This window comes from Lytechinus variegatus, chromosome 4 (genome assembly GCF_018143015.1).
Source record: "Lytechinus variegatus isolate NC3 chromosome 4, Lvar_3.0, whole genome shotgun sequence".
Classification (NCBI taxonomy): Eukaryota; Metazoa; Echinodermata; class Echinoidea; order Temnopleuroida; family Toxopneustidae; genus Lytechinus; species Lytechinus variegatus.
The window spans coordinates 39,631,125-39,643,241 of NC_054743.1; the positions used below are offsets into that span (position 1 = coordinate 39,631,125).

General features: G+C 36.7%; 1 protein-coding gene across 1 annotated transcript in view; it reads right to left on the reverse strand.

Moving 5' to 3' along the window:
* Positions 1 to 12,117, reverse strand: part of LOC121414024 (epithelial cell-transforming sequence 2 oncogene-like) — a 30,876-nt gene that overhangs the window by 18,121 nt on the left and 638 nt on the right. Inside the window, exons 2-12 of the mRNA XM_041607062.1 lie at positions 10,339 to 10,374; positions 9,253 to 9,492; positions 8,705 to 8,842; positions 7,521 to 7,623; positions 6,191 to 6,399; positions 5,383 to 5,519; positions 4,511 to 4,643; positions 3,742 to 3,857; positions 2,609 to 2,787; positions 2,197 to 2,289; positions 1,239 to 1,430 (exon numbers count right to left, since the gene is read on the reverse strand). Coding sequence (XP_041462996.1) covers positions 1,239 to 1,430; positions 2,197 to 2,289; positions 2,609 to 2,787; positions 3,742 to 3,857; positions 4,511 to 4,643; positions 5,383 to 5,519; positions 6,191 to 6,399; positions 7,521 to 7,623; positions 8,705 to 8,842; positions 9,253 to 9,492; positions 10,339 to 10,374 — 1,576 coding nt within the window. The remainder of the gene's footprint in view (positions 1 to 1,238; positions 1,431 to 2,196; positions 2,290 to 2,608; positions 2,788 to 3,741; positions 3,858 to 4,510; positions 4,644 to 5,382; positions 5,520 to 6,190; positions 6,400 to 7,520; positions 7,624 to 8,704; positions 8,843 to 9,252; positions 9,493 to 10,338; positions 10,375 to 12,117) is intronic.

Genomic DNA, 12,117 nt, shown 5'->3' on the forward strand with positions numbered 1-12,117 from the left:
TTCATCCTGTTGAATACCCATTCACCTCACCTGGGTTGAGTGCAGCACAATGTCTACCAATTCATTGCTAAAGGAAATCATGACATGCATTTGAACCCATGACCCTTTGCTTTCAAATTCTAGAGACTGATCCACTGGGCCTCCACCATTAAATGCATCATGATTTTATAAAGGCACAAGGTACACAAATTTGGAAAAGCTGGACACAATAAATGCAAATTACAAAATTTTCAAATTGGGATATGATCATTTAAACACTGAGCCACTTATGACAATACCTAAGGAATTTTATGATTACTTAATAAGGTTATTAACTTCTCTAGATATTTAGAATGAAACAAATCAAATAAGATATGCTAGCAGCTGTCCATAAGTTACAATTTTTGTCCAATTAGATCACAATGAAGATTTCTATCTAACTGAATCTGATGATATAGATATGTGCCCTCAGGAAGAGTGGCCGTAACATCAAAATTTGACCCGTTGGAGACTTGAATGATTTCGCTATGATACAGGTTTTCCATAGATTCCAGGCCGCGTATACATGTACGCAGGCTCACTCTCCAATTGGTTAAAGCCTGGTATAGTTAAGGCCACCGCACACCTTACGACCCAACTGGTCTACGACTGGTCTGCGACTGAGTGGAGATGAATCGCAAGGTAGTCATAGGCCTCGACACCGCACATCTTGCAAATGGACTACCATGCAGTCTGCGACTCACGCATGCGCTTTTTGCCATAGCAACTAAGAACATGGCACTTACTGCTGCGTATGTGCATTGTATATCATGTATGCATCGTGCAACTCTGCTGGAAGTGATATAGAGCTTGCGAACTAGTAGTAAGGATTCAACATGTCATATCCTTCCAATTTTCCTTGCAATTTGTCTATGACCTGTCTGCAACTCTCTAGCTGACAAGAGTTGTGACGTCACATCTCCCCTCACTCAGTTGCAAGCCAGTCGTAGACCAGTCAGGTCGTAAGTGTGTGGTGGCCTGTTCATGCTGTATGCATAACTTACAATCAGCCTTATGAAACAACACAGTGGCTGCTTTAAGTGCCTCATTTCTCATGTTTTCTATATCTTGTGTAATCAAGCTATTGATTTTGTATATGTTTCTAAGATTCATTGCCAATTTAGTTCAAGCACAATTTTTGTTACATTTTTGTATAGTAACGTTTAACTGTTTGTTTGACACATGAGAAATAAATGCTTGAACCGAAATGAAAAAATTACCTGTTACTCTGTGCAGAAGTTGCTCCCTTCTCTGTACAAAGAACCCCCTGAGATCTTCGCTGCATCGGGTGGTTGCCTCGGACACCCGACCAGCTAGGGCCTGCCACGCCTGCAGGGGTGCTGCTTGGAAGTAGAGGGAGTGGGGCGGAGGGCTGGGTCGTGTATGAGCCGTGTCCTGCCATTCCCCTGTCACTGTTGGGGAAAAGAAATAAATGTGAATTTCAGTTAGCAATATTTATTATGATCTAATAGTAGGTTGAAATATACCTCCTGTAATGTGTTTCAAGAAATGTCATAGAAATCAGGTTCCTCTTGTAATTGACCCTATTAACTTCTGAAAAGTGGAAATTAGATAGCCACCAGTTTTGTCTTTTGCAAATTTGTCTTATTTTGTCTTACATAATTCAATCTAACAACTGTCATTACCTTTTTATTTCAGACAGCTTTAGAAACAAGTTGTTCTTTTGGACATGTTTCCATTCTAATTTTCATACATAGATCTCTATTTTGGTAACTTTATTTCTTGAATTACAAGGAATTTGATGATTTTGTTATACTAGACAGATTCACAACTGCATGCAGTCAAAATATACGCCTCTGTCATTGTAAGATCAAGAATATATTGCAAATATCACTTCTACAGTGTTCGAATAATGTCCTTTGACCTCATGACCCCAAATCAAAGATAATTGTCCCTCCAGTATACATACATGAACCAAGTTTGAAGTTGATCCCTAAAGCGATTCAATCATCACAAGAACAAGATATTTTTCAGGTATACAGTGACCTCTATGTCTTTTCACCTTGACATCCCTCAAACCAATCAGATCACTGATTATATATGTATACATGACTCCTATATGGATATTTGGGCCATGTTTGAAGTTGGATTGTCAAACAATTCTTTAGTTTGTGAGAATGAAATGGGACAGACAGAGAGACACATAAGAAAACTTACCATAATTAAACCTTGTGGGTGAGAGGGTGGCAGGACTGGATAGTCGAAGACCAATCAGAGATGATAGACGTGACATCATCTCATGGCCACCAGCTGAAAGTAGCGTTCAAATAGAATCAAAAGTGAAAATCCATATGTGTTATATACATGTACATGGGTAGCACAATATTCAAAAGGAACTTCTACTTTAAGAAAAATGAATATTTTAAATGAGAGAAGAATATGTAGAGAAAAAAGTGTAGACAGACAGTCCTGTCAACATTTGAATAAAATCAGACAGAGATTTTTTTTATAACATTAGATTTCTTGTCCATTATAGCATGAAACCATATGTCATCCAGTAAAGATAGAAATTTTAAGAATTTATTATAAGACCATCCTGTCATACAGGTGGAGTGGTAAATGATGTTACCTGTTGCCTCGAGTGGAGCAAAGAAATCTAGGGATCCTCCCTCTTTGGCCGACTCTATGCACTGGGAGAAAGACTCCCAGAAGTTCTTGATGTCCGGGTGTTCTATCATCTGAGATGTGATGGCCGTTTCTCTGATGATCCGAACTGAGTCCTCACCAAGGGTGAATAGACCAATACTCCTACAGGGAATCAAAAACGATAAGGAAATTAGTAACGAGGACAGTGATGATTCAAGATTCAAGATTGTTTTATTGGTCCATGAATGCAAAGCATACAAAGAAATTTATTTCCAGTGGCTTTAAACACATAACATATACACAAAAATGCAAAATAAAATATATCATAACAATCTAAGTCTACATAAACAATACAACTTAGTGATAACTTTTCTGTTGATAGGGATGATGGCGGTTCTTATGACAATGATGATGGTAATGATGATATCTATGATGATAAAGGTGGTATGATGATGACAATGATGATAATGCAAAAAATGATGGTGATAATAATGATGATAAAAAGGATGATGGTGGTGACTACAATGATGATTGCACTGGTGTTGATGATGAAGACGGTGATGACTATGATGATTGCAGTGGTATTGATAATGATGATGATGTTGATGATAATGATGGTGATGATGATTATGATGATGGTGATGATAATAATAATAATATGTCCATTTATATAGCGCAGTTACTATGTGCATATACTCAACTGCGCTTTGATACTTGGTATCATATTATTACCCAGGCTGTAGCTGAGACGCCATATTAATAGGCGCTAAAGCGTTCAAGGAAAAATCCTACCGGGTACCCATTCACCTCACCTGGGTGGAGTGCAGCACAATGTGGATAAATTTCTTGCTGAAGGAAATTACGTCATGGCTGGGATTCGAACCCACGACCCCCTGTATCAAAGTTCGAAGACTAATCCAATAGGCCACAACACTCCATGATGATGATGGTGATGATGATGGTGATTATGATGATGATGGTGATGATGATGATGATGATGGCGGTGATGATGATGATGATGATGATAGTGATAATGATGATGATAAAAAATTAAATAATGGAAATGGTGACATTCCTGCGTCTGAACAAGGTTAATGAAATACCTGAATATCTTACCTGGCTTGATATGATCCTACTGTAGCTTGGAGCAAGGTAAGTAGAGATTCAATTGTGCTACCATTATACTCATATACTATGGGCAATACATCAGGTTTGGCTGCTGATACAAGGAGCTAAGAGAAATTAAATGAAAAATAGAATAGAAAAGGGGGCTATAATCAAAAGAATGTTAGCTCAGAAAATAGAAAGGGGAGGGGGAACAAGTGATGTTTACGAAACAATAACCTGAAATTAAAGACATTTTGCGATTAATTTTACACCAGCGAACTGTAATAAAACTTGGTTGTTTATATTGCTCACCTTGTCTTTTTAAATATTATAAGTTGAATGGCCAACTTATATCTATCTATTCGAGCAAACTGGTAATTGCTTTCTAACAACATGGATAATATGCTATAAAATTGAATTCATGTTTTCAAAATGTTGGTCTACATACTAATGTTTTACCCCACACAAATAAAGGTTTTAATTGAATTGAAATTAATCAGGCTTTAAACCTCAAATTGGCAAAAGAAATATCATCTCACTCTTCCCATAGTTCATGGCTAATTTAAAAAAGAGACATGAATATCAAATGGTTTCCTAGGGTAAATGGATAATCCTATTCAGAGCATTGACCTCTTTATGCACCTCTTGAAACATGGATGGTGGAACAAGAGTCCCCCCCACATAACTTTTTCCTTCAATATTACCTACAATATTGTTTTACTTTGTTCTTCTCAGTGAAGACTACACAGTAGGCCTTTTCCACCTTTTAAACACTTACTTGATAAGCTGGTACTTCACTAGATATAAGCAGAATCCTGAAAGGGGACTCCCCTCTGATGACCTTTGACCCTACATCATGTTTAGATGTTTTCTTGAAAGCCGAGTAGTCTCCCCCTCTTGAAAGATCTGGTCTGTGAAATAAAGGGTCATGGTGGTATCAAATAGCAAGAAGCACTCAATTCTTTTCTGTAGTATAATAAAGCATCAATATCTATTTCATCAAGATGTAATGCAAGGAACTGCCAAACTTAACTGAACTTCCAACCAAACACTAAGGCCCGTATTCTGAAGTCAGGTTTAACTTGAACTCAGGTTTAAAGTTGTGGTTTAAGAATGGATAGCCATTTGTTACATAAATCACTGACAGTCGAGGTATCATATTTCAGCTCATTTGGCTCTCAAATCATTCATAATTGTCTAGGAAGTACAAATAGATGATTGTCTTCACCATTGATGAATCAGGAATGAGCACAGTAAACATAAGAGACATTCAACTTAATTAAAAATTTTGACACTTTTGGCTTCCCATAATTTTAGCATAGAATTGGTTTGAGTTAAACCTGACTTCAGAATGCGGGCCTAAGACTTGGTTCCGAGGTTCCATGGAAAAATAAAGCTGTTCCTGTTTGCTACTTTGTTTGCCACTTAATATGTTAATAATTAATATTTTAATAATAATAGTCAATAAATTTTTCTTCTAGCATTTTAGTATTCTTTCCAATCACCAATGGAATTAAATATTTTGTTTACTCTGAATTAAAATGGAAGGAACATTGATGCAGAGCATGGGCCAAACACAAGAAATAATGAAGAGCTGAGATCTTTACTTTTTATGCAACTCTGAATGTATGTGTGTCATTATCATAGTACCTTCTAGAAACAGGCTGAATTTGCGGTTTAGCCCAGGACCTGTTGATCTTATCTGGATTCTCACTGAGCTCAACAGCAATACAGGCAGATAGGGAGGTGGCTAGACTCCTGTCATTGCCTATTGTCTCCTCGACGTCCTACAGTGAAAATAAAGAAACAAATAAGAAAAAAATCTAATATTTCAATATTGAATAATGCTACAAGATTTGAGATTAAATTTTTGTGTGAGCAATGTAAGCAAGAATAAGTATCAATATTACAATTGTTAACTAGGACATCATATGTGATATTTCAGTCCAGCAAAGTTATATGATCATGAAAGGAAAGAAAATAATAAAACAAAGGTATAGCGACTTGGCTCAGTTGGTAAAGGACGCTTATCAGTTGTACTTAAGATTATTTAAGATTAATTCAAATCTAAACCAAGCAGATGATTAAAATTTACTTCGATTCAGGATAATTGATACTCAATAACATTCCAAATGAGTTTCATCAAAGAGTAAAAATATCTTAAATAAATAAATAGATAGATAAATAAATAAATGAATATATAATCAAATAATGAAACAAGTGAGTGTCAGTCAGTCAGTCAGTCAGTCAGTCAGTCAGTCAGTCAGTCAATCAATCAATCAATCAATCAATCAATCAATCAATCAATCAATCAATCAATCAATCAATCAATCAATCAAATCAATATACAAATACATGTAGATAAATGAATAGATGAAAAGACAGAAATGAACAAATAGCGATACAAACAGATGAAAATAAATACTTTTAATCTCATGGAAAACACCAAGCTGCCTACCTGATTCACTCTGTGCTGTTGTTTTCTATTGCCAGACTCCAGACCATATTCAAAGTTACGGGCGGGTTCTGTCCACGATCTCTGGTGTACCTTGGGAAGGGGCTGGCCAAAGGTCGGGTTGGCAGTGTCGGCCATACTCTTGAAAGCCTTCTCTGTGTCCTGGGGGCGAGGATCAGGGTCAAGCCATGGCCCCCTCTCAGCATAGGGATCTACAGAAGAAATGATCAATTTCAAAGGATGGGCATGGAAAATATTGAATTCATCGATCCTAAAACAAATTAATCACAAATGTTTAGAAGTATCATGAATTGTTAAACAAAATTGCAAAAGATATTTAAAACTGGCAAATTCAAAGAACAATATCATAAGGGCACTAGTATTCAACCCGTTTGGAGAGTTTCCTCATATTTATAGAAATATAGAATTTACCTGAATTTCAGACCCGTCTTATTTCCAAGAGCAAATGCTGGTTATTCTTTTTCCGTAATTTTTTTCTTCAACCAGTCGACTGTGTGCGCGGGCGATCAAATTATACGGCGATGATTTTTGGCACTAGTATTCAATCCGTCGGCACTAGTATTCAACCTAGCGATGAAAGATGGCCCTGTCTCTCAATCTGCCTTTGTCCCATCCGACTATGGACTAGACCATTTGAGATGAGACCAAACAGGGAATTAATCAAAGCCAGAGACTTACATAGATCTAGATCTGATTTAGCAATCTAAACCCTTTTGAAATTTGCTATCTATCCTCACTAGGTTGAATACTAGTGCCATTCAGTGCAAAAGGCCATCGCCGCATAATTCGATCCTCCGTGCATACAGTCGACAGATTGATAAAGAAAATACCAACAACAGATTACCCTGGAAATAACAAAGGTATGAAATTAAGATAAATTCCCTATTTCTAAATACTTTCGGAAATATGTCAAAATCTTTGAATTATGCTGGGTTGAATACTAGTGCCCTTACGGTACTTGAATAATTGTTAATCAAAGATATATATATCTCTTGAAGGTAAACAAATCAAATTCCAATACAAGTCTGATCTAAAACTACCTAGTTTCTTATTTTCAAATTGATACTTTGATTCAGTATGCCCATACCAAGAGTTAAAAGAGTATGCCCATACCAAGAGTTAAAATTTCTTTATGCAATATAGTCATCTCACCAGAACATCCCTTCCTCTTCTACTCATTTCCTTTTCTGTACTGTCAATAGGTCTTTAGTTGTTCCAAAGTTTCTTTCTATGATGTTGAAACCTGCCAGTCTGAGTGTCACACACAATTCTACTTATATCAACAGATAATCGAGAAAGAGGATTCACTCACGTGGATTTAAAGGTGGTTCCTTGTTCCGACCTGCCTTGAGTTTCCTGAGATACTCCTTCTCTGCTAGTGTTGATCCATCCCCTAGTTTGCCATACCTATCAGACTGGAGGGAAATAGTATAAAAATAAATAAGATATCATTGGGTGCATTAGTAAAAATAAGCACAAGGTACCTTTGAAACAGTTCTAAAGCACCCACTCCACTATACCAAAGTTGCTACAATTTAACAAACCTTCCGATCTGGTAAGATCGGGGAAAAATTAACCACTTTAACGGAGTACGCGAAACAAAATTTTCACTTCTACAAATTGTCCAAAAGGAACTGGGGATAAATTGTGTCCATGTGATGCTTTAAGCACACCAGGAAAGACCTGATTACACTCATCCCAGGATGGCATGCCATGTTGTCTATGCTTTCCCACTTCCCACACGATTCAAAATGGGTGTTTTCTGATCCGGAAGATCGGCATGAAATTTTGAACATGTTCAAAATTTTTAGCCGATCTGAATATAAGGCTCACTGTTACCCCGTCGTCACAACGTTGTTATTATGCTGACCATGATTTAACCAATTCAAGGGGAGCGTTTCATCAACAATTTCTTCTGACAAGTTGTTAGGTCTGACAAATTTCCTTGATAATGATTGGCTGAGAGGCAATGTTACCATGTAGTAACTGTCGGATAAGACACTACTTGTCGGATAAAATGTTTGACAAGTCCTTTCATGAAACGCTCCCGTCCTGCTCTCCGCCGATCTAATGGTCGGGATGGATCGGGGTTTCAGATCATGATAGTGGAATGGCCCCATAGCACATCTGGAAATGAGTGTGGGTTATCACTCCACTGCCTGAGCAACATCATGTGCATTATGTTTTGTAAGATATTGATGTGGATCCTTGATATTCTATAAACTTTCCCCATCTCACTGGTTACTATAGTGTCCCAGTATAGTGTACTATAGTGTCCCGGTATAGTGTACAATTATAGTGTACTCACCACCAGTCAATAGTACATTGTAAGTCTACACTTTAGGAGAATTAAAGGACCAGTCACATGTGCTTTCAACCAATTCACACGACTGAACAACTACTATGTGCCATACAATCTTGGTAGAAAATGAATCATTCATTAGCAAATTACTTATTTCCAATATTGCATCTCGGTAGCTGAAGAGATTCCTTTACCTTCTCATTTGGTTGAGTAACATCAAGCGACTTAAAACATTTGATGTAGTGTTTCTTCCAAGCTCCGAATTCATTCTCTCTTGGCACATAAGGCAACAGCCAGCCATGTCGGAGGCACTTGTGAACCCACAGCTCATCCTGCAATTAACGTAAGTAGGAAGAATATGGAAGCTTTATGAAAAAAAATTGCATTCATATTATGAATGCAATCAATAAGATCAATTAAGTTTTCAAAACATGTAAGAACAAAAGGGGAACTACCAATATGAAAAATCTGACAAAAAGATTAAGCAATACAAAGAATTATTTCAGTAACTTTCAGTTATATAATTCTGTTTCTTTGTCTTATGGAATTGATACGCTCATGATCAAGAAGTTTGTATCTCTTGAAAACATGCATTCAGAATGGTTTAATCTTCATTTACAGTCCATTAAACAGGACTTACAACTGGTTGCTTCCTAAGAGAATCAATTGTTTCTTATAAATAAAGTAAAATAACAATAATCAATTAAGTTCTCTTTTCTAACCACCCCAAACAGTAAAATACCTGTTCTGTGACAAACTTCCAGTGCCAGCAGACCATGGAGGCACGGCTAAGGCTGCGGGGATCCAGGAACGAGAAGATATAGAGGCAGAGGAAGCGAGGTAGGATCTTGGTGAAGTCCACATGGGTGAGGGGAATCTTACTGTCAAAGAACTGCTGCAGGAACACAAGCTGGCTACGCTTGCAGTGCACCAGAAGGAACTGCAGGAATCGCTTTCGCTGGGAGTCCGTCCATAGGTCAAACTGAAAAATTTGTATAGGGTCTTTATCAGTTCACAATATTATGCAGATTGATGGATTGGGTGATGAAGAAAATAAAGATGAACTGGAGGTAGTCTTGGTGGTGGAGGTAACTGGTGATAATTATGACTGGTGATTATAGAAATGATGATGACCATACTTTTGATGGTGATGGTGAAAATATAGATGGAGATGATGGATGATGCAAATTTAACGCAAATAATAATAACAATAATTAACATTTATATAGCGCTTAATACAAGTTTCTAAGCACACTGGAAAGAGAAAAAAGAAGTAGCAAAATACAGTGAGAGAGAACAGGATATGGAATTAAGAGGACTGCTTAATGAGGTAAGATTTGAGGAGTCTCCGAGTGTTTTGAAAGATTTATCAAGATACAAATGTACATAAGTTCTGAATAAGAAAAAGAAGAACAAACAACCCCCTTCACACTCATAAAATCATGATGAAAATAACCAATGAATACTACCAGTACAACAAAAACAATGCAATATGAATAATTCCCATAATCCATTGCCATCTTGCACAATTGCAAATAACTAGTATTCAATGGTTATTTTACTTCCAGGGTAAGGATTTTTAGTTTATTTTTTTTACATGCAGTAGAAGGCCTATGTAAATTTTAAGATTACATTAAATCTTCAATCTCAATTCAATCCTTAGACTTAAGAGGGAAAGTCACATTCATTTCCTCTGAATTCCAATTTTTTTAAAAAAGAGTTTTGAATTAATTAGAGACAGAGAACAAATAAAGAATGTGACCCAGAATCTGCTACTACATCACTGTTCACATTGTTCAATAATTTGTCTTACAATTTCAAAACTTACCCAGTGTGCAGTTAAATCTCTCCTTTCTAAATATAGCTGAAATCCAAACAAACATGAAAGAAATTATCATTCAAATCATAAAAAATTCAACCTGAATAACAGTCTTTCCTGATATCCAAAAAGTTTTTTTTTCTTATGCAATCAACTACATGTACGCATATCTTGATCTACTCCAATTTTCTACACTTTGCAAGATTTGAAGAAGACTTTGAAGACGACTCTAACACTATATTTATTCTGAGGGTTACTTATTTAGCATGTAAGAAAACGTTTGGAGGAAATATAATATGAAGTCCATATTGCAGAAATGTGGGGGGGGGGGAGCTTACAATCTGCAAATAAGTTATGCTTCATTGATCTTTTATTTGGATTTGTGCAATTGTAAATCATGCCTGTCCCTCCCAGGCTACTCCTTGCTCTAGTCAATAAAAATCTGACTAATTTACCCCCCCCTCAAAAAGGAAGTATGGGGAACTTGGTCGCCGCGCGAAGCGCGTCATTATATCTCTCACTACGCGCGACCGTGCGTGCGACCATGTCCCCCAGAAACCCACGACGCACACAGACCATCCCGATATACGACGCCATTCTCACTCCAACACCTGTACAATCGACTACTCCCGCACAGCTAAGTTCACACGGCAGCCTGATTATACTAAGATATTGCGACACGTACTTTGAGCTCCATTGCAGCCAGCCTATAGACGAATTGAGTATTCTACCCGTTACGAAGGACTGACCCAGGACCTAAGGTGAGTATAGTGAGTGATTGTATTACCGACCGGCCTTGTATTACCGAACGCGCGCATCATATGCGTCAGAAAATAATAAAATACGCTCAAACCTTTGCAACTTCCTTCCAAAGGGAACTTAAATAGAAAAATGATGGAAAATTATCAAAAACACAATTTCGAAGTCTTTATATCATCAAAACAATAAAAAATGGACAAAATAGCTCATGAGTGACTTTGTTGTTTTCCCAACTTTTCCCATAGTAAACACACGTTCGGTAATACGATACCTTTTCAAGTGACCAAAATTTTTCACTTGCGAAGAGGGGTCCGATTGGAAGCTGATGTCGTTAAAATGAAAAACAATTTCGGCAAAATTTCTGCATATTTATATTTTGTAGGTATTTGTGTATTTATGGTGAAAGTTTGGTGAATTTTATTGGAATAATGTGTTTGATATGATCAAATTCATGAAAAGTGTTCAGTAATACGATCCACTACCATATAATACTATAATACCATTTCGGTAATCCAGCTTAATCCATATAGTTAGGTTACTATAGAAGTTACCAATTAAGACTAGAATTTATCATTTAAAAAAAAGGAGATCATACTGGCATGGTGTAGTTCTTGATCCTTACTGAGTTTAACTTCAATTGCAATCTAACACTTATAATTTAAATTCAATTTAAGAGAATATCAAGATTAAGAATTAGACTAACATTATCTAACAATTGACTGGTAATATTTTTATTGGTCCAAAGCTATGGAATTGTTTAGATTCTGATATCGAAAATTGCCCTACACTGTGTAGATTGGAAAAGGCATCACTCATGTGATTGAGTCGTATACCCCGTCCCTGACTCTATTTCAATTTATGAACGACTTTGTTTTTTGTGTCTGTAGTCTGTTGATGATCAGTTAGTGTTAAATAATAATTTCATATGCTGGGGACAAGCCATTGTAACTAAGGCCTTGGGCCTTTGTTTGTCTATACACTTTTCAATTTGTTTTTGTAGGCATTATTCTATTCATTGTTTCAATTATT